Here is a 23,926-nt window from a genome sequence, read left to right as displayed (position 1 = left end):
AGTCAACTTCTTAGAGTCATGCAACCCTAAGAGAGAAAATAAATAAGAACTCATCGTAGATGCTCATGTCCAATCACTCATCAGCCAATATTTTTGTACGCCCCTAAAATGAGTTCGTTATCAATAGTATTGATTGTTTACCATCCGCAAAAAAGCGTGTCTACTTTTTTTAGAGAAAAGGCATGAGCCCGACTTTATAAATAAAGCCACCAGGCAGCGTTCACCACAAATAGACAACCAGAATAAGGGTAGCAATCACACATAAAGTACTAGAATGCAAGGAGTACATGACACCCAGGCCAGCGAACGACATGCAGGCCAAGAGATTAAGACAGAGCACGAAAAAAAGGGACCACCAAGTTCCTCTAGCCATCTGACTGGTGTTGCAAAAGTGAAGTAGCAGTGGCCTGAATCTTGGCAGACATCAGGTCAAAAGCCTCGCGGTCGGCCTCCTTAGTCAATAATCTCCACTACTGCAAGAATAGGCAGGATTTAAATAAGCAATCAGTAGGTTTAGTGGGAAAGATATGCTCGATAGTGAACTTGTTCCTAGTTGTCCACAGCGCCCGGCAAATAGCCGGGAATCCCCCAGAACAACCGCTTAGAGGCCCCAACCAAACTAGAAGCAAGGGTCCTGAGGTCCGAGAAGGAAGAAGGACTCCAAGTCACGCGGAGCCAGGAACTGATACAACACCAGACGAACTTTGCCAAAACACATTCGAAAAACATACGATCTGTATCCTCCATCTGACCACACAATGCGCACCTGTCGGACCCAGGTCCATTACGTTTACGAATTTGATCAGCCGCTGGCAGTCGCCCTCTGTAGGCTTGCCACAGAAAGATCTTGACCTTAGGAGGAATACAGGCCTGCCAAATCGACTTGAACTTGGTGGCAGGAGTACCAGAAATAAGCTTAGCGTAAAGCGACTTAACAGGAAAAATGCCCAGAGGCAGAATGGGGCCAGATCACCGAGTCCTCCCCCTCCGAGAGCACGGGGATACAGGCAACAAGACGCTGCCAGTCATCCAACTCTTCAGGAGAGAGAGAGAGAGAGAGCGACAAAGGGCCAGGTCCCAATTATTACCGGAGAGCTCGGAGATAGAGGTCTCTGGATCCGGGCAATAGGAAAAAAGAACCGGAAAGGAAAACGCAAGGGGGAGGTACCGCACCACCAGTCAAGCCAAAAGCGAGTGAACTTGCCATTACGAACCACAAATTTAACGAGATATTTAAACACCGTTCGGACTTTGACAAGGTCTTTCCAAAATTGAGATCCACCCAAAGAGGAAGCAAACATAGAACCGGAATTAGGGAAATATTTGGCTTTAAGAATGTTGAGCCAGAGCAGGTTCTCCGAGGTAGTCATGATCTTCCACCACCATTTGGTGATAATGCACTTGTTCATAATCACAGTGTCTATAATGCCCAACCCCCAAAGGTTCTTGGGTCTATACATGTGTTTCCATTTAACCAGCCTATATTTGCATTTGTTATCCGCAATATTCCAATAGAACGCACACCTGTGCTTATCAAACCCCGCATGCGTACCAACGGAGAGAAGGTAAAAGCCCATCAAGAACATGGGGAGGGATGAGAGGCAGACATTGATAAGGGAAACCTCGCCAGCTTGGGTACACTAGTAGAAAAAGGGCCATTTGTCCCGGTTCATAAGGCCCATCTGTCCCGGTTGCGGAACCGGGACTAAAGGGTCGTTACTAATGCCCTTGGCATTTAGTCCCGGTTCTTATACGAACCGGGACAGATGGGCCTCCACGTGGCCGCTGTGGCGAGCCCAGGCAGGAGGGCCTTTAGTCCCGGTTGGTAGCACCAACCGGGACCAATAGGCATCCACGCGTCAGCTGTTCAGGGGCTAGGGTTTTTGTTTTTTTCTGAAAGAGGGATGGATTTGGGGTTTTTGTATGGTTAATTAAGGTGTTTCATATATTGTGTTAGGTAGCTAATTAATAAATAGAGAGAAGTGTCCTCTCTTATCTCCGTGCTTGATCGACGCTACGAACTATACGTATAGAGAGGCCCTCGACACGCTAGCTAGTAAGAAAATGAAGGAAACCATTAAGTACAGAAGTTCGTCATGCATATCAAGAGAAGTGATCGACCTCTCCTTCTCCGAGAGATTGGTCGAACAACAAGTTTTCGTATTATCTATCCGACGCTACTGGCTACATACATATACAATATGTAAGATCTGTTACAATCCCCTAGCATCTGAAATCAAGTTCCACATGGTATTCTCTGGCTTTATTGATGACGTGGTCAAGAAAGAATCCTGCTAATTCCTCTTGAATTGCTTTCATGCGATCTTCTGGTAGGAGTTCATTCCGCATCTCCAACATCTAATTTGAAGAAGGGGGTTAATACATATATATGAATAAAACTCAACAGAAATGATGGTGTAATAAAATGAAATTGTGAATATTATTGCTTACGCACGTCAAATTATCTTTTAGAGTAGCCCCGCTTATCTTTGCAAGTCGCGTTGTAGATGAACTCGCACACGTAGTATCCACAGAAATCATTCCCTTATTCCTGCCACAAGCACTTTACGAGAAATAGAGGTCAATCAAACTGATAATGAAGCATTATAAATGGCATTGATGAAAGTAGCTAGAATCAACGGGATCGAGATGCGCGGAACTAGCTAGCTAGTACTACTTACTTTCGGGTATGTCCATCGCAGCTCCCCCGGCAGTCCCGGAGCTTGTGCGGTGAATACTTTCCAAACCCTGCGAGACAAAGAAAACAATTACTTGATATCAGGAAATGAACAAAAAGTTGCCGATATGATGCGATAATGATCGATTGAACTTACTCCTCGAGCATTTTAGTCATGTCCGCATAGGTCTCGGGAGATTTTCGTCTCGAGTCTAAGACGGTTACTTGTCCCTGCTCAAGCTTAATCTCCAGGAGAATATAGTGGAAGTTGCGCACGCATGCATAACTCATCAATTACATTACTATAACCTCGCTCGAGTAATAAGGGAAACCGAATATGCACAAGACAGTAACACTCACTCGAAGTTGTAAGGAAAGAGTATTTTACCTTTGTTTTGATTTACTATCTATGATTTGAGCAAGTTGGCCTCAGCATCATCCGCATTCTTTTCAACCTCAAATTTATCTATGAGATTTGTGTTAATGAACCCAATATCATACATTTCTGCTTTTCTACACTCGACGATCTTCAATCTGCATAATATAGTGAGGATAATCATATATACATGCAATGAAAGAGCTGAGCTATATATAGAGACTTAATGATAGAAGTAGTACTTACAGACAGTAGCAAGTGACCGTTAATTTATCGAGGGCATTTTGATTGAACCACTGGAAGAACTCAAATGGAACAGTCAACAAATCAATTCCAACGAGGTTGTGCTCCTCTTTAACTCTCAAATACAAAGTATTCGTCCCCCAGACTCTCTGCAGGTTTTCATGTACCAATCATGGAATCTTCGCATCATCGTTGTTAGAGATTTTTCATCTTTGACAAGAGGCTTCCCGTAATGGTATTGGTGTTCTTCCACCTCCAAGAAATCATAATGTACATCGTTGGGCGGGTAATCTTCAAGATTGCTATAACCGGGCACCATCCCCGGATCATTAGCGACGATATCGCTAGACACCTTGAGCGGGGGGGGGGGGGCACGATTGGTCCGCTTGTTCGCTGAGCTGGGCAATTTTTTTCCCAACTCGTCGTTCTGCTAACCTTCGATCACTGATAGTATTTCCCGACCGCTTCGCTTCGATATATGCCTTTACAGTAATGCGCTCATAGTTGGTTTTCGGCAGAGACTTTGGTGGTTTCCTCGGGGCATCGAGTGTGCGCTTTGCTTTCACCCGGTCTACCTTCTCCTCCGGAGGTGGATGTCTCTTTGCTTTCACCCCTTCAAAGAAGTCATTCACTTCCGTGTGTGATTATCTCCCCCAACACCGCTTCTGTTGCTTCGTCTCGGGGGTGCAGATCCATAGTTTCTGCAAATATTTACAACATGGCAATTATTATTCAAACATGACAGATGGATATATTAGTGGCAAACATAGAACTAGCTCGCTAAGCACAATAAGGAATCATATTAGTAGCCTGGCCTCGACGCTTCTCTAGGGTTTGGGTGGCCTCGGCAACGCTTCAGGGGTTTGGGGTGGCCTCAACAACGCTTCAAGGGTTTGGGGTGGCCTCGATGACAACGCTCTTTTAACTTGGTAAATTTGGGTGGCCTCAAGAGAGTTTGTCGATCGGGTAGGGGCGCGGCGGGAGGGGGTAGGAGACCGACATTGTTTTTTCTAGGGTTTGGGTATCCTCAAGAGTTTTGGTCGAGCGAGAGGGCCGAGGGGTCTCCCATGGTATAAGTTATCACGGTCGAAAGGGGGTATATATATCGACCGCCCCTCATGTCGAAGTTATCTGGGAGGGAGTTATATATATCGACAACGACGACATACATACATGGGAAAATAATATTATCTGGGAGGGGGTATATCGACAACGACATACCCGATAAAAAAAAAGAAGACGAAGAAGAAATAAAAAGAGGATAAGAAGAAAGAAATAGAGGAGAAGATCGAAGAAAAAAGAATTAAAAAAGAGGACAAGAAGAAAGGAATAGAGGAGAAGAAGAAAAAATAGAATATTCCTCTAAAGGAATAGAGGAGAAAAAGAAAAAATAGAATATTCCTCTATTCCTTTCTTCTTCTCCTCTTCCTTTTCTTCTTTTTTCCTCTTCTTATTTATTTCTCCTCTTCTAAAGGAATAGGGAATGACTTTCATTCTCTTTCTATCTTCTGTCGTGGTCGGGCTTTGAGTCTAACTCAATTTCACACCTTGTAACACAGGCAAGAACTCTTTCTTTGACTGTTCCATTTTGAACTACTTCAAAATCTTGTCAAGGTATGTACTCATTGAAAAAACTTATCAAGCATCTTGATCTATCTCTATAGATCTTGATGCTCAATATGTAAGCAGCTTCACCGAGGTCTTTCTTTAAAAAACTCTTTTCAAACACTCCTTTATGCTTTGCAGAATAATTCTACATTATTTCCGATCAACAATATGTCATTTACATATACTTATCAGAAATGTTGTAGTGCTCCCACTCACTTTCTTGTAAATACAGGTTTCACCGCAAGTCTGTATAAAACTATATGCTTTGATCAACTTATCAAAGCGTATATTCCAACTCCGAGATGCTTGCACCAATCCATAGATGGATCGCTGGAGCTTGCATATTTTGTTAGCACCTTTAGGATTGACAAAACCTTCTGGTTGCATCATATACAACTCTTCTTTAATAAATCCATTAAGGAATGTCGTTTTGTTTATCCATTTGCCAAATTTCATAAAATGCGGCAATTGCTAACATGATTCAGACAAACTTAAGCATAGATACGAGTGAGAAACTCTCATCGTAGTCAATACCTTGAACTTGTCAAAAACCTTTTGCGACAATTCTAGCTTTGTAGATAGTAACACTACTATCAGCATCTGTCTTCCTCTTGAAAATCCATTTAATCCCAATGGCTTGCCGATCATTGGGCAAGTCAAATCAAAGTCCATACTTTGTTCTCATACATGGATCTCATCTCAGATTTCATGGCCTCAAGCCATTTCGCGGAATCTGGGCTCATCATCGCTTCCTCATAGTTCGTAGGTTCGTCATGGTCAAGTAACATGACCTCCAGAACAGGATTACCATACCACTCTGGTGCGGATCTCACTCTGGTTTACCTACGAGGTTCGGTAGTAACTTGATCTGAAGTTACATGATCATCATCATTAGCTTCCTCACTAATTGGTGTAGTAGTCATAGGAACAGATTACTGTGATGAACTACTTTCCAATAAGGGAGCAGGTAAAGTTACCTCATCAAGTTCTACTTTCCTCCCACTCACTTCTTTCGAGAGAAACTCCTTCTCTAGAAAGTATCCATTCTCAGCAACAAATATCTTGCCTTCGAATCTGTGATAGAAGGTGTACCCAACAGTTACTTTTGGGTATCCTATGAAGATGCACTTCTCCGACTTGGGTTTGAGCTTATCAAGATGAAACTTTTTCACATAAGCATTGCAACCCCAAACTTTAAGAAACGACGTCTTAGGTTTCTTGCTAAACCACAGTTCATACGGTGTCATCTCAACGGATTCAGATGGTGCCCCTTTTTAATGTGAATGCAGCTGTCTCTAATGCATAACCCCAAAACGATAGTTGTAAACCAGTAAGAGACATCATAGATCGCACCATACCTAGTAAAGTACAATTACGACGTTCGGACACACCATTACGCTATGGTGTTCCAGGTGGCATGAGTTTGTGAAACTATTCCACATTGTTTTAATTGAAGACCAAACTCGTAACTCATATATTCGCCTCTACGATCAGATCGTAGAAACTTTATTTTCTTATTACGATGATTTTCCACTTCACTATGAAATTCTTTGAACTTTTCAAATATTTCAGACTGATGTTTCATCAAGTAGATATACCCATATCTGCTCAAATCATCTGTGAAGGTCAGAAAATAACGATCCCTGCCGCGAGCCTCAACACTCATTGGACTGCATACATTAGTATGTATTATTTCCAATAAGTTTGTTTCTTGCTCCATTGTTCTGGATAACGGAGTCTTAGTCATCTTGCCCATGAGGCATAGTTCGCAAGCATCAACTGATTCATAATCAAGTGATTTCAAAAGCCCATCAGCATGGAGTTTTTTCACGAGCTTTATACCAATATGACCCAAACGGCAGTGCCACAAATAAGTTGCACTATCATTATTAACTTTGCATCTTTTGGCTTCAATATTATGAATATGTGTATCACTACGATCGAGATCCAACAAACCAATTTATTGGGTGTATAACCAAAGAAGGTTTTATTCATGTAAATAGAACAACCATTATTCTCTGATTTTAAATGAATAACCGTATTGCAATAAATATGATCAAATCATATTCATGCTCAACGCAAATGCCAAATAACATTTATTTAGGTTTAACACTAATCCCGAAAGTATAGGGAGTGTACGATGATGATCATATCAATCGTGGAACCACTTCCAACACATCGTTACTTCACCCTTAACTAGTCTCTATTTATTCTGTAACTCCTGTTTCGAGTTACTAAATTTTTTAGCAACCGGACAAGTATCAAATACCCAGGGGCTACTATAAATACTAGTAAGGTACAGATCAATAACCTGTATATCAAATATACCCTTGTTCACTTCGCCATCCTCCTTATCCACTAAATATTCAGGGCATTTCCGCTTCCAATGACCAGTACCTTTGCAGTAGAAGCACTTAGTCTCAGGCTTAGGTTCAGGCTTGGGCTTCTTCACTTGAGCAGCAACTTGCTTGCCGTTCTTCTTGAAGTTCCGTTTCTTTCCCTTTGCCCTTTTCTTGAAACTAGTGGTCTTGTTAATCATCAACACTTGATGCTCTTGATTTCTACCTTCATCGATTTCATCATCATGAAAAGCTCCGGAATCATTTACGTCATCCCTTGCATACTATAGTTCATCACGAAGTTCTACTAACTTGGTGATGGTGACTAGAGAATTCTGTCAATCACTATTTTATCTGGAAGATTAACTCCCACTTGATTCAAACGATTGTAGTACCCAGACAATCTGAGGACATGCTCACTGCTTGAGCTATTCTCCTCCATCTTTTAGCTATAGAACTTGTTGGAGACTTCATATCTCTCAACTCGGGTATTTGCTTAAATATTAATTTCAACTCCTGGAACATCTCATATGGTCCATGACGTTCAAAACGTCTTTGAAATCCCAATTCTAAGCTGTTAAGCATGGTGCGCGAAACTATCAAGTAGTCATCATATTGAGCTAGCCAAACGTTCATAACGTCTGCATCTGCTCCTGCAATAGGTCAGTCACCTAGCGGTGCATCAAGGACATAATTCTTCTGTGCAGCAATGAGGATAAACCTCAGATCACGGACCTAATCCGCATCATTGCTACTATCATCTTTCAACTTAGTTTTCTCTAGGAACACAAATAAATCATAGGGAAGTAATAACGCGAGCTATTGATCTACAACATAGATATGTAAATACTATCAGGACTAAGTTCATGATAAATTAAAGTTCAATTAATCATATTACTTAAGAACTCCCACTTAGATAGACATCCCTCTAATCATCTAAGTGATCACGTGATCCATATCAACTAAACCATAACCGATTATCACGTGAAATGGAGTAGTTTTCAATGGTGAACATCATTATGTTGATCATATCTACTATATGATTCACGCTCGACCTTTCGGTCTCCAGTGTTCCGAGGCCATATCTGCATATTCTAGGCTCGTCAAGTTTAACCCGAGTATTTCTGCGTGTGCAAAACTGGCTTGCACCGGTTGTAGATGGACGTAGAGCTTATCACACCCGATCATCACGTGGTATCTGGGCACGACGAACTTTGGCAATGGTGCATACTCAGGGAGAACACTTTTATCTTGAAATTTAGTGAGAGATCATCTTATAATGCTACCGTCATAACTAAGCAAAGTAAGATGTATAAAAGATAAACATCACATGCAATCAAAATATGTGACATGATATGGCCATTATCATCTTGTGCCTTTGATCTCTATCTCCAAAGCATCGTCATGATCTCCATCGTCACCAGCATGACACCATGATCTCCATCATCTTGATCTATATCAATGTGTCATCACATGGTCGTCTCGCCAACTATTGCTCTTGCAACTATTGCTATCGCATAGCGATAAAGTAAAGCAATTATTTGGCACTTGCATCTTATGCAATAAAGAGACAACCATAAGGCTTATGCCAATTGCCGATAACTTCAACAAAACATGATCATCTCATACAACAACTTATATCTCATCATGTCTTGACCATATCACATCACAACATGCCCTGCAAAAACAAGTTAGACGTCCTCTACTTTGTTGTTGCAAGTTTTACGTGGCTGCTACGGGCTGAGCAAGAACCGTTCTTACCTACACATCAAAACCACAATGATAGTTCGTCAAGTTAGTGCTGTTTTAACCTTCTCAAGGACCGGGCGTAGCCATACTCGGTTCAACTAAAGTTGGAGAAACTGACACCCGCTAGCCACCTGTGTGCAAAGCACATCGGTAGAACCAGTATCGCGTAAGCGTACGCGTAATGTCGGTCCAGGTCGCTTCATCCAACAATACCGCCGAACCAAAGTATGACATGCTGGTAAGTAGTATGACTTATATCGCCCACAACTCACTTGTGTTCTACTCGTGCATATAACATCAACGCATAAAACCTGGCTTGGATGCCACTGTTGGGGAACGTAGTAATTTCAAAAATTTCCTACGCACACGCAAGATCATGGTGATGCATAGCAACAAGAGGGGAGAGTGTGTCCATGTACCCTCGTAGACCGAAAGTGAAAGCGTTAGCACAACGCGGTTGATGTAGTCATACGTCTTCGCGATTCGACCGATCAAGCACCGAACACACGACACCTCCGAGTTCTGCACACGTTCAACTCGATGACGTCCCTCGAACTCCGATCCAGCCGAGCTTTGAGGGAGAGTTCCGTCAGCACGACGGCATGGTGACGATGATGATGTTCTACTGACGCAGGGCTTCGCCTAAGCACCGCTACGATATGACCGAGGTGGATTATGGTGGAGGGGGGCACCGCACACGGCTAAGAGATCCAAGGGATCAATTGTTGTCTCTCCAAGGGGTGCCTCCCTCCTCGTATATAAAGGGGTGGAGGAGGAGGAGAGGGTCGGCCCCTATGGCGCGCCCTGGAGGAGTCCTACTCCCACCGGGAGTAGGATTCCTCCCCTTCCCAAGTAGTAGGAGTAGGGGACAAGGAAAGGGAAAAGGGAAGAGAAGGAAGGAGGGGGCGCCGGCCCTCCCCCTAGTCAATTCGGACTAGTCATTGGGGGGCACAGCCTGCCTCTCTCTCTCTCCCCTAAAGCCCAGTAAGGCCCATATACTTCTTCCCCCGTATTCCCGTAACTCTCTTGTACTCCGAAAAATATCCGAATCACTCGGAACCTTTCCGATGTCCGAATATAGTCGTCCAATATATCGATCTTTATGTCTCGGCCATTTCAAGACTCCTCGTCATGTCCCCGATCTCATCCGGGACTCCGAACTACCTTTGGTACATCAAAACTCATAAACTCATAATATAACCGTCATCGAACTTTAAGCGTGCGGACCCTACGGGTTCGAGAACTATGTAGACATGACCGAGACACGTCTCCGGTCAATAACCAATAGCGAACCCGGATGCTCATATTGGCTCCTACATATTCTACGAAGATTTTTATCGGTCAAACCGCATAACAACATACGTTGTTCCTTTTGTCATCGGTATGTTGCTTTCCCGAAATTCGATCGTCGGTATCTCAATACCTAGTTCAATCTCGTTACCGGCAAGTCTCTTTACCGTTCCGTAACACATCATCCCGCAACTAACTCATTAGTTGCAATGCTTGCAAGGCTTAAGTGATGTGTATTACCGAGTGGGCCCAGAGATACCTCTCCGACAATCGGAGTGACAAATCCTAATCTCGAAATACGCCAACCCAGCAAGTACCTTCGGAGACACCTGTAGAGCACCTTTATAATCACACAGTTATGTTGCGACGTTTGGTAGCACACAAAGTGTTCCTCCGGTAAACGGGAGTTGCATAATCTCATAGTCATAGGAACATGTATAGGTCATGAAGAAAGCAATAGCAACAAACTAAACAATCAAGTGCTAAGCTAACGGAATGGGTCAAGTCAATCACATCATTCTCCTAATGATGTGATCCTGTTAATCAAATAACAACTCTTTGTCTATGGCTAGGTAACATAACCATTTTTGATCAACAAGCTAGTGAAGTAGAGGCATACTAGTGACACTCTGTTTGTCTATGTATTCACACATGTATCATGTTTCCGGTTAATACAACTCTAGCATGAATAATAAACATTTATCATGATATAAGGAAATAAATAATAACTTTATTATTGCCTCTAGGGCATATTTCCTTCAAAAAAGGCTTAGGTTGTTAGGCAAATGTAAAACCAAGGTTGGGCCTTGCTGGAGGAGTTTTATTCAAAGCGAACTGTCAAGGGGTTCCCATAACACCCAACCGCGTAAGGAACGCAATATCATGGAATATAACACCGGTATGACGGAAACTAGGGCGGCAAGAGTGGAACAAAACACCAGGCATAAGGCCGAGCCTTCCACCCTTTACCAAGTATATAGGTGCATTAAAGTAAATAAGATATAATAATGATATCCCAACAAATATCCATGTTCCAAAATGGAACAAACTTCATCTTCACCTGCAACTAACAACGCTATAAGAGGGGCTGAGCAAAAGCGGTAACATAGCCAAACAACGGTTTGCTAGGAAAGGAGAGTTAGAGGCTTGACATGGAAATATGGGATGCATGATATAGCAAGTGGTAAGTATCGTGGCATAGCAATAGAGCGAACAACTAGCAAGCAAAGATAGAAGTGATTTCGAGGGTATGGTCATCTTGCCTGAGATCCCGCAAGGAAGAAGAACGAGTCCATGAAGAAGACAAACAGACGTAGTCGAACGGATCCTCACAAACGCGACATTATCGGAACTAACCCGAAGAAGAAACACCGAAAAGAAGTAAACAATATAGTAAAACAACCATCACATAAACATGGCATGATGCACAACCAAGTATGATGCATGTCCGGTTTAAATATGCATGTCATGGCAAAGTGCAACAAGCAAAACTACGAATTAAGTGGAGCTCAATATACAACGAGTTGCACATTGAAGAAACACCACATTTAATTATTTAGTTCTCTCCCGTTTAGGTACTCAACAAAATTAAATGTTGGTTAACATGGCAAGAGGTGGAGCATAAGTAAACTAAACATATAGGCAAGTTTAAATGAGGCCAGAAATAACAAACAACAATTCTGGTAAATCCCCATATGCATTTAGCAGTTTGGTGCAACTACAATTTTAAACATTTAAATGTTATTATCATGATGCGAATGACATGTGCAAGTTTTATGTAGTATTAATGAAAATGTTGACATGATAAGATATGAGGCATTTGTCATCGTGGCGGAAACGAAATGGGTGCCACGGCAATGACAGCGGAAATGGTGCCCCGGCAACAATCCGGTTCCAGTAGCTCAGGGAGATACCGGTGCAAAAGGAAAAGTGACGGGAGCGTGTCATGCGATGAACGGTGGGGTGCTCCCTTACCGGGTTCCCACGGTTCGACGGCGGTGTCAACGAGGAAACAACTAACGTTCACGGGCGAATACAACATCCAAACATGCATCTCATACAACACGTCACATGCATACAGACCACGACATCGTTCCGGCGGATATACCTTTCAAGGGTGCATTCGGGGCGGAACGCGTTCGTCGAAGGAAGTAGTGGTACATAGGTCGTAGTGGAAGTAGTGGTTCACGTTTCGTAAATGTTCGGGGTCATGGCGAGGAACTTGACATCCACGGGGTCTTCGAGGGTCGATGGTAGTTGTTCTATGCATCGGGCGTCAAGGTACTTGTCGTTCTTAGCGATTCCGAAGACGGTGGTAGTGGTACACATATTGTCGGGGAACTTGTTAGTCTGGTCTTGGCGATGGTAGTTGTGCACGGATCATAGACGTTCTCGGGTCATGGGTAGAAGTACTTGGCGCATCGTCATGGTACTTGCAAAATTCTCCGAGAAGATACTTGACGGTCCGGGTATGGTTCTTCGTGTATCGTTCTTGCCGATCCAAAACCAAGCGAGACAAAAGGGCCCCGGGTGGGCAGCAGCAAGGTAGGGCGGTGCGCGAGCAGCGACAGAAGATGCCGGAAAAACCAACACAGGTCTGGGCATGGCCTGAAGCAGAAGAGGCTGCGATGGTTATGCTCGGAGTAGGGGCATCTCGGCGCCAGCAGCTCGATGCACAGCAGGCGAAGCAGGGTCGCTGCTGTCGAGCAGCTGCTGATAGCCAAGCAGCGGCATGGAGGCGGGGAAGCAGGAGCAAGGCGGTGAGGGTGACGGGGCAAGGCGAGATGGCGCGGCGGTAGAGGAGCTCGAGCGCGAGGCGGGCGTGGGCGCGCGTGGAGGGGCACGGGGTCAAGCTCCTGGTGCTCGACGAAGACGGCGCGGAGGAAGAGGAGTCCGGCAGGGGAACTGACGGAGGAGCTCGCTGAGGCGCGTCCTCCAGGGAAGCAGCGGGCGAAGCCGACGCTCGGGCAGGCGCAAACACAGAGAAGAGGAGGCGGGACGCGCACGAGGAGATGCGGGAGGCGGGGCCCTTGGACTAGAGCGGCGGCGGAGGTTGGTGGTGCGGCGCGAGGAAGGAGAGGCCGACGCGGTCACGCGCGGGCGTCGGAGATGGGTGCTCGCGGCAGGAGGGGGTCAGGTCGAGGCGCGAGGGTTCGGCTCCTCTGTGCGGCGGCGCCAGGAGGAAAGGTCGAGGGAGAGAAGCGGGGATCGAGGCTAGGGAGCGGTCGGGCAAGGTTACGGGAGAAGTGGGCCTTGGGGGATGGATGGGCCGGCCGGTCTGATGCTGCAGAGAGGCTATGGATGGGCCTTGGGGAAGCAGGCCGTCCTGGCTGCTGCCTCTCTCTCCCTCCAAATTCTTTCCTTTTTTTAATTTTTTTTGTTTATATAAATAAACAATCAACAAAGGGGAAAATCCAGGGGTTTTTGGTTAGGGATATGAGATATATAAATATATATCTGGAACCCTGGATTTATGTAGGGTTTGAATAAATTGCTCTTGCATTTTTAGAAGCTAGAAAAATAATTAGAATTTGAATTATTCTCAAACTTCAATCATTTTTGAACCTGACCAAAACAACTTTGAATGGGATGAAATCTGACAGAGAGGGTGTAGGAAAGAGGCAAGATTTATAGGGAAAAGATGAACATTAAAGGAGGAGGAATAAAGTCACTTGCAAAGACATGAAAGAAGAAGGAAGTGAGAGGTGATGATGCATGGGTGTGGCTTGAGAGAGAGATGACAAGGAAATATATGAAGTTGAGTCGGATAAAAGAAGAGTTGAAGAGTAGTGCAATTGTGTTATGGGTGATTCCAAGTTAATGGAATATTTATAATAGCTCCCTAATAATAGTAGGAGACTTTCATATGTTATAAAGAGAATTTCACCATGTGAACTCCCTCGATTTAAATGGATCAGAAATTCATGCAATTGATTTAAGTGAGTTTTAGTTAGCTTTAAGAAAAAGATGTCATGAAGACATGATGCAATGCACATGATGCAATGAAGAATGCAATGAACCAAACAAATCACACGACGAAACCCGGAAACCCTGGAAGGCATATGAAGCTCCGATCTTGGGGCATCACACAGGGGAACGCGACGGCACTCATAGCGAGGTGGCGTCGGCGACAGCGGATGGCGAAGGCGCGCTCGGGGGCGAGGGCAGGGGCGCGCAGGATCGGGGACGACGTCGGTGACAGCGACGACGAGGCACGGGCGACGGTGACGGCGCGGTCGGGGGCGACGGCAGGGGCGGCGGACGGCGTCGGGGCAGCCTGGCGGCGTTGATGAGTTCGGCGTCGTCAGGAGGCAATTGGCAATGAAACTGTCAAATTTTCTAAGTGTGGGCTTATATAGTAGGACCTTTGGTCCCGGTTGGTGGCATCAACCGGGACGAATACCCCCCTTTGGTCCTGGTTCGTGCCACCAACCGGGACCAAATGCCTTGCACAACAGGGGGGGTGGTGGGAGTTTAGTTCCACCTCGCTAGTCGAGAGGGGCGCGCAATGGTTTATAAGCCCCACTGCCGCACCCCTCTCGAGCTCCTCTCCATTGCAGGCTTACGGGCCTAATTGTGACTGCTATGCCTGATGGGCCTACTGGGCCTTATGCGGGCCTGAATCCTGGCCCATGGATGGGTTTCTAGTGGTATATAGGCCGTGGTGGCCCAGTAGGTGGCAAACAAATTTCCCAGTTTTTTGTTTTCTTGTTTGCTTTATTTTTTTGTTTTGTTTCTACTTACAACAAAATACTTATTTATTTTATTTTATTTTGTTTCTAATTAATTATTTATTTTATTTTATGATAATTCTTTTTGCTATTAAAGTTTCTAACAAAAAAAGTTCTTTATGAACATTCTTTTTTGCTTTTAATGATTTTGAATAGAAAATACTTTGATAATTTTAGTTGCATCAATTTTATATAATTTTAGTTTCATAAATTTTAGAGGTTCCTTATAATGTTTTGAACAGAAAATACTTTGATAATTTTAGTTTCATAAATTTTATTTATGTTATTAAATTTTATTTTATTTTATTTTGTTTCTATTTATATATTTTATTAAAGTTTATATTATTTTGTTTCAAATTACTTATTTATTTTATTTTATGATAATTCCTTCTTGCTGAAAGACCTTGAAATTCGTAGTATCATCATCATTTTATTTTATAATAATAATTTGATATTTTTCATGCATTTATGATTTTTTTGAGCTTAATGATCCTGAAATTGAAAAGCACTACAAATGAACTCTGAAAAGGTTAAAAGTTGGCATGGTATCATCATTTCACCCACATAGCATGTGCAAGAAAGTAGAGAGGGTTACGGCCAAAACTAGATGCACTTCGTGTACAAAACAGACAATCTCTTTCGAAGTATCAGGGTTTCATACGGAAACTCATCTGTTACAAAGGGATTTCATTTTTTTTGGAACTTATTTCAACTCCAGACTTTTTGTGTGTTCAAAATGCACCATTCAAAGCCACATCATCAATTTTCAACCCTTTCTGACTTTATTTGTTATTTTTCATGCATTTACTGATTTTTTTGAGCTATAAGACCCTGAAATTCAAAAACATTCCAAATGAACTCTGAAAATGTTGAAAGTTGGCATGGCATCATCATTTCACCCACATAGCATGTGCATAAAAGTTGAGAGGGTTACGGCAAAAACTAGATGCACTTCATGTACAAAACAGACATTCTCTTTCGAAGTATAAGGGTTTCATACGGAAACTCGTCTGTTACAAAGGGATTTTATTTTTTTGAACTTATTTGAACTCCATACTTTTTCTGTGTTCGAAATGCACCATTCAAAGCCACATCATCAATTTTCAACCCTTTCTGACTTCATTTGTTATTTTTCATGCATTTACTGATTTTTTTGAGCTAAATGATCTTGAAATTGAAAATCACTACAAATGAACTCTGAAAAGGTTGAAAGTTGGCATGGTATCATCATTTCACCCACATAGCATGTGCGAGAAAGTAGAGAGGGTTACGGCAAAAACTAGATGCACTTCATGTACAAAACAGACAATCTCTTTTGAAGTATCAGGGTTTCATACGGAAACTCGTTTGTTACAAAGGGATTTCATTTTTTTGAAGTTATTTCAACTCCAGACTTTTCGTGTGTTCAAAATGCACCATTCAAAGCCACATCATCAATTTTCAACCCTTTCTGACTTCATTTGTTATTTTTCATGCATTTACTGATTTTTTGAGCTATAAGACCCTGAAGTTCAAAAGCATTCCAAATTAACTCTGAAAATGTTGAAAGTTGGCATGGTATCATCATTTCACCCACATAGCATGTGCATAAAAGTTGAGAGGGTTACGGCAAAAACCAGATGCACTTCATGTACAAAACAAGCAATCTCTTTCAAAGTACAAGGGTTTCATACGGAAACTCGTCTGTTACAAAGGGATTTCATTTTTGAACTTATTTGAACTCCATACTTTTTCTATGTTCAAAATGCACCATTCAAAGCCACATCATTAATTTTCAACCCTTTCTGACTTCATTTGTTATTTTTCATGCATTTACTGATTTTTTTAGCTGAATGACCCTGAAATTGAAAAGCACTACAAATGAACTCTGAAAAGGTTAAAAGTTGGCATGGTATCATCATTTCACCCACATAGCATGTGCAAGAAAGTAGAGAGGGTTACGACAAAAACTGGATGCACTTCGTGTACAAAATGGACAATCTATTTCGAAGTATCAGGGTTTCGGACGAAAACTCATCTGTTACAAAGGGATTTCATTTATTTGAACTTATTTCAACTCCAGACTTTTTGTGTGTTCAAAATGCACCATTCAAAGCCACATCATCAATTTTCAACACTTTCTGACTTCATTTGTTATTTTTTATGCATTTATTCATTTTTTGAGCTATAAGACCCTGAAATTCAAAAGCATTCCAAATGAACTCTGAAAATGTTGAAAGTTGGCATGGTATCATCATTTCACCCACATAGAATGTGCATAAAAGTTGAGAGGGTTACGGCAAAAACTAGATGCACTTCGTGTACAAAACAGACAATCTCTTTCGAAGTATAAGGGTTTCATACGGAAACTCGTCTGTTACAAAGGGATTTCATTTTTTTGAACTTATTTGAACTCCATACTTTTTCTGTGTTCAAAATGCACCATTCAAAGCCACATCATCAATTTTCAACCCTTTCTGACTTCATTTGTTATTTTTCATGCATTTACTGATTTTTTTGAGCTGAATGACCCTGAAATTGAAAATCACTACAAATGAACTCTAAAAAGGTTGAAAGTTGGCATGGTATCATCATTTCACCCACATAGCATATACTAAAAAGTTGAGAGGGTTACGACAAAAACTGGATGCATTTCGTGTACAAAATGGACAATCTCTTTCGAAGTATCAAGGTTTCGGACGAAAACTCATCTGTTACAAAGGGATTTCATTTATTTGAACTTATTTCAACTCCAGACTTTTTGTGTGTTCAAAATGAACCATTCAAAGCCACATGGATAGATAAGTGACCAAAATAATAGAAGTTCATCATCACATTATGTGTGTCAAAAACCATTACAGATTCACAAGGATAGATAAGTGACCAAATTAATAGAAGTTCATCATCACATTAAAAACAAAGTACATACATAGTTCTCATTGAACAACATATAGCTCTCCAGAGCATCTAGTTAAACCATATATTGAAACTATGTGAAACCTTTCAATGCAACAATAAATGCGATCATAATCACAACCAAGGTAAAAATTGATCCAACGGCATAATGATACCAAGCCTCGGTATGAATGGCATATTTTCTAATCTTTCTCATCTTCAACCGCATTGCATCCATCTTGATCTTGTGATCATGGACGACATCCGCAACATGCAACTCCAATATCATCTCCTCCTCCTCAATTTTTTTATGTTTTCCTTCAAGTAATTGTTTTTTTCTTCAACTAAATTTAACCTCTCGACAATAGGGTCGGTTGGAATTTCCGGTTCAACTGCCTCCTACATAAATAAAATCTATGTCAACTTGATGGGCATAATTGTCATAAACAATAAATGAACCAAATAGTTATAAAAGATAATATATATACCACATCCAGAATCATAGCCAGGACGAGGGCCGACGGGGGCGGATACCAAAACAATCGCACTATATAAGCACAAGCAATAATAAAGTAAGAAAATTAGACAAGTATCTATCTAAAGTAAGAAACTTTTTCTTTCAGAAGAAGATAAGAGGCTCACCACAGTGGTGCAGGCGACGAGATCGGCGCGGGCGATCGACGGCGGTGAAGACGGGGACGGGACGTGACGAACCACTAAACCTAGACAAATCTCGGGGAAAATGGAGCTTGGAGGTCGAGCTTCGAGAGGAGAAAGCTTAACTAGCGTGGCTTGGGCATTTCATCGAACACCTCGTGTGCATAGGAGGTGAGCTAGAGCACCCAAATGCCCTCTCCTCGGCGGCCAGAAAAAACAGAGCACTGTGGAGTGCTCTGCTGCAGCGACGGGGTATATATAGGCAACTCATTTGTCCCGGTTCATGGCTGGGACTGGGACTAAAGCCCAGCCTTCTGTCCCGGTTCGAGCCAAGAACCGGGACCAATGTTTGTGGGCCAGGAGCGAGGCCCATTGGTCCTGGTTCGTGCCTGGAACCAGGACAAATGGGTCCATACGAACCGGGACCAATGCCCACGAGGCCCCGGCCGCCCCCCTGGGCTCACGAACCGGGACGAATGCATCCATTGATCCTGGTTCGTGGAAGAACCAGGACTAATGGGCTGGCCAGGCCCGAACGAAAACCCCCTTTTTCTACTAGTGGTATTATATCTGCCCCTCCAAGGCATAACTCGACTGCCCACTTTAGTTACCGCGGGAGCGAAGTCTCTAGCAAGGAGCTTCTCATGAGAGATAGGGAGGCCAAGATATTTGAGAGGAAAGGAGCCCAAAGAACAATTAAGCAGATGTGAGACCCGCAGGGCCTCGGAATTTGACATCCCTGTAACAATAACTTCGCTCATAATTGTGTCATCTGCGCATTGGAGGCGGGTTATCCCCTCCGGGACAAGGTGAGAGCTAACGGGGGAAATGTGCCCAGCCGCAGCCGCCGTCGACAAAATGTTGGATAAGGCATCCGTGACAAAATTAAACAGAAGAGGGGAGGCCGGGTCTCCTTGCCTAAGGCCCCTGCCATTGTTGAAAAAATTACTAACCCTGCCATTAAGCGAGACCGTAATGTGACCACCCGTCACTAACTGCATAATCATGTGCACGTAGGCCCCATCAAAGCCTTTTGCGAGTAGGACTTGCCGCAAAAACTTCAAACTAACCGAGTCATAGGCCTTCTCAAATTCAAGCTTAAGGATCACCGCCTTGGTACCTCTCATACGGATATCATGAACAATTTCATGAAGACATAGGATCCCGTCCAGAATGAATCTCCCTTTGACAAAAGCTGATTGGAAAGGGGAGAGAACTCGATGAGCGACGGGGGAGAGGCGCGTGGCAAAGCCCTTGGCAGCCAATTTCGCAAAGTTATTAATGGGAGCAATGGGTCTGAATTGAGAGATGATATCGGCACCCTTGACTTTAGGGATGAGGGTGATGACAACGTAACTCAACCAAGATATATCAACCGTCCCCAAACAGAAACCTTGGATAACAACACAGACAAGATTGCACAGCTGCGGCCAGAACTTCCTAAAGAAAGGAATGGAAAAGCCATCCGGGCCCGACACCGAGTTAGAATTGGCCTTGCAAATGATCTCAAAGATCTCCTCATCAGAAAAGTGGGTAAGTAAGGCTTCATTCTCCTCAAAGGTAATCTTCTCCTGATCTGTTAAAAGAATTTGTGTATCTGTCCATTGCATTATATTAGTTGTGATGTATGTGGTGAAAACTAACATGTTTAAAATCATGTGTGGCTTGTACTTTTCATTTCTATTTTAACTTTTTTTAGCCGAAACCATAGAACAATCATTCTACGGTATTTTCATTTCATAAGAAAAGAATATATGTGTTCAGAAAATAATGAATATGGCGTACATAATTAAAAAATATAGAATACAGACATAAAGTAGCCAATCGGAGTCAGAATTCTCGTATATATAAACATGAAAATAATGTCTCAAAATGTTTTAAAATATGAAAAAATGATAATAAAGAGATAACTGTGGTGAGGACTAGGGAGACAAGCATATTTGTTCTTTCTCAGCGGTATGTTTCCTTTAGGGTTTCTCAGACGTATGTAGACCCAATAATTTCTCAATGATCAGGACCTGGCCTTCTAGAGGCTTTCCTACTGTGAGATTAACGTTGGCGAGTCATGTCACTTGAAAACGCCACTTGAGCCTTTGAGTGACATGACCGGCACATACATACAAGCGGCCCATCGGGCTTTCCGGCCCCGGAGATTGCGTTCGTACAGCAGATGATATTGAGCTGATCGCATGCACCTTTTTTTTTTGCATGGTTGATTGCAAGCACCCTGCAGATAGCTAGGGCGTGTAGCCAGCCACTTGCACTGTCTAGTGATCTCACTTTTTTTTGGCGTGTGGTTACCTACCTAGAAGCAACTAAATAATACTAATGTTAAAAACGTTTTTATATTATGAGACGGAGTGAGTAAATTTTTAATGATGCAAATACAACACGTTCATGGCTGGAAAGTATGCCAAAAGTGATCGCAAAATGCCAACGGCGGTCGACCTCTATGGAGGTGGGTATTTGGAAAAAATTGAAAAACATATTTTAAAGTTTTAAAAAATTCTGAAAAAAATTCATACATGTTAACATGGATATATTCTACATGTGTGTAAATTTTGAAGATGAAATACATTATGATGAGAGCTACACAAAAAAGACAAATCGTGATTTTCAAACTGATGAACAGTGCGACCACTGTTCACTATTAGAAATGCACGATTTTCTCTTTTTCGTGTAGCTCTCACCATACTGTATTTCATTGTGAGATTTTATACACATGTAGAATACATCCATATGAATGTGCAGAATTTTTTTCAGAATTTTTTGAAACTCTAAAATGTAATTATTGTATTTTTTAAAATATCCACCTCCATGGAGGTCGCCCGCCAAAAGCCCTCACTCGAGTAGTGCTGCACTATAGACACATCACACATGCGAACACTCCTATATGCGTAGTTATTCTCTCGCAAGTACATGATGCCTGCCGGCTGCCGTACCGAGATATTTGTGAAAGGCATTTGGCAAACAAGAACGAGTGCCAAGAGCAATCAGAATCCGAGGCATCAAAACTTTTTCAGCCTCCAATCGTTTTACATGTATATATGGACAGCTGTATGTGTCTGAATACGACATGTAGAGCTAGAAAGAGATTTTTACGTACAGTTCAGGTACGTACATATATTGGCATTGCATTGCATGATTGCATGTACATGTACGTATCTACAACTTGCTTACAGACGTGTACTGAGGCACCGATCATTATTAATGTGCATCAGTATCAACCACCTATAGATCACAGGCATGGGTAGCCAGAAATAGTCAAACTAAAGGACGAAAAAATTAGAAGCTGACAAGAGAGAAAGAAATTCCATATTCACAAGTCAAGAAAGAGCGAGAGTGACGGATTATTTGCTACTATTACAGGTTCCACAAGAGCGCACCGAACCCGGACGCGGCGATGCCATCGGGCTGCCCCCAGAACTGGTACGGCTCCAGACCGAGCGCGGGCACGGCCAGCTCGTCGTGCGAGCCAATGCCCGCGTGCTCCCCCAGCCACGCTGGTTCGTACCACGGCTCGGTGACGGGGTCTTCCCAGAACGTGCCCCCGAACGCGACCTCAACGGCGGCCGCGATGTCCTCGTCGATGGATGGCAGCTCGATGATTTCCTCAAGCTCGTCGTCGACCTGGCTCGACATCTGTCCGCGGCGCCACAGGGGCGACGTCGCAGCCGCTGGCATTGGCTCCGTGCTCACGCCCGCGCCCACAGAGGCAGGGTCCATGGCCGCGGCGCGGGCTGCCGCGGCCTGCACGTCGTGGGGCGCGGCGGAGGCCGGGCGCGGCAGGGACGAGGCCAGCTCCGGGAAGTTGAGCACGGCTGCAGGGCCCTTCACCACGAGCGCGGCGGCGTCGTGCGCGCGCGCCGCCATCTCTGGCGTCGGGAAGGTGCCCAGCCAGATGCGCGACTTCTTGCGCGGCTCCCTGATCTCGGACACCCACTTCCCCCACGCCCTCATCCGAACGCCGCGGTACCCCCGGTGCCGGCCGCCCGCGCCATTGCCTCCGGAATCCCTCTCCCTCTTCTCCAGAACTCCGCCTCCCGCCGTGGTCGGCGATGGCGGCGGCGAGGCGGACGAAGACGCCGGGCTGTTCAGCTCAGAGTCAGGCATTTCCAATGCAAGTACGCGCTCCCGACGATGGGTTCTTGAAGCTAGCGGGGAAGCTCAGGGCGGGTTTTGTAGCGGCTGTTGGGAGCGCCATGATGCTGACGTCTCACCAGCGGACGTCCTTGTCGCGGCCGTCCAGTCAGCAACGCTCCTCCTCTCTCCATCTCTCCAGATCTCTCTGTTCATTTTTCTAGATCGATCTACCTCTCGAGTCTCGACCTCTGCCTGAGTTGTGCCCTCTTAACGGATAAATTTTTGAAGAGTCAAGAGACCGTTGCAAAGCAGGATAAAATTGCTTACGAACATAAGCTAGTGATGCGTACGTGCTGTGCAATTTACATTTACATATTGTTTGTGGAGAGATGAGTGCGTTCTTAACTTGCTGCCATCGTATTAGTTTCACAGTGATGAGGGTTTTCAGTTTGACGATGCAATGACAATTGGAGTTGTGGAATTGGATGGCTTTCTGTCAATCCGGGTACCTTTTCTCCTTTTTGACATGGCAATCCATGTAGGTCGATGGAAACATTTGCTTATCGTAGAAGCTTTTGTATAAATGACTGCCAACCCGTCCGCTGAAACACACACTATACTTGTCTGCGGACATGGATACAGAAGCCGGCCATCCAACCATGTTCGCATTCATTTCAAAGCAAATTTGAGCAACACAAACACGACAAAATTCATTAAAGCTCGGACATAATTTACATGAAACGAACGATATTTCGTCTGTTCAACTTAAACCCTAAAACACTACACTACCTTGTAGCGGACGACCACCTCGTACGCATGGCCGGCCTAGCCAGCGGCGCTGTTGGAGCTGTTCGTGTCGTCGTCATCGGAGTCCTTCCAGCAGCGGAAGGGCGCGGGGACACAACAGTCGTGCCTGTCCGCCGCTTGGCGCTTGCACAAGTGCCGATCCACTTCATCCTACACAGTGTGGAGGTCGGCCGTGGCCAACACCGATGATGGCCGCGCGCGGGGGGGGGGGGGGGTTGCCCTCGTCCCTACTGGTGGTATTTGCGGTGGCGGCGGTCTCGCTCATAGACTACTCCTCGTCAATCTTAGCGAGCTCCCATCAAGGTGGCGCATTCTATGTGTTGCGGTCTTCATGGTGGTCATGACCTGTCGCGGGCCTAGACATTCGGGAGGTCGGGGTCCGTGTGGACCCAGCCCGACGCCTCGCCGGACCTGGCGAACAGAGAGCAGCTTGCCTCTCAAAATTGCATTTACCTCTGATTTAAGCTTCAAGCTCTGGCACCTCTGTAAATCC

At 44.0% G+C, this 23,926-nt stretch overlaps 1 protein-coding gene across 1 annotated transcript; it reads right to left on the bottom strand.

Moving 5' to 3' along the window:
• Nucleotides 1-21,627: 21,627 nt before the first annotated feature.
• Nucleotides 21,628-22,743, bottom strand: LOC125522821 (ethylene-responsive transcription factor ERF039-like). The gene has a single exon (XM_048687854.1). It carries the CDS (start codon nucleotides 22,654-22,656, stop codon nucleotides 21,907-21,909), a length of 750 nt encoding a protein of 249 aa, XP_048543811.1. The 5' UTR covers nucleotides 22,657-22,743; the 3' UTR covers nucleotides 21,628-21,906.
• Nucleotides 22,744-23,926: the final 1,183 nt, after the last annotated feature.

The sequence above is a fragment of the Triticum urartu genome, chromosome 7 (assembly GCF_003073215.2).
Source record: "Triticum urartu cultivar G1812 chromosome 7, Tu2.1, whole genome shotgun sequence".
In the NCBI taxonomy this organism is placed as follows: domain Eukaryota; kingdom Viridiplantae; phylum Streptophyta; class Magnoliopsida; order Poales; family Poaceae; genus Triticum; species Triticum urartu.
Note: the sequence above shows the minus strand (reverse complement) of the source record. Positions and strands in the feature narration are given on the sequence as shown.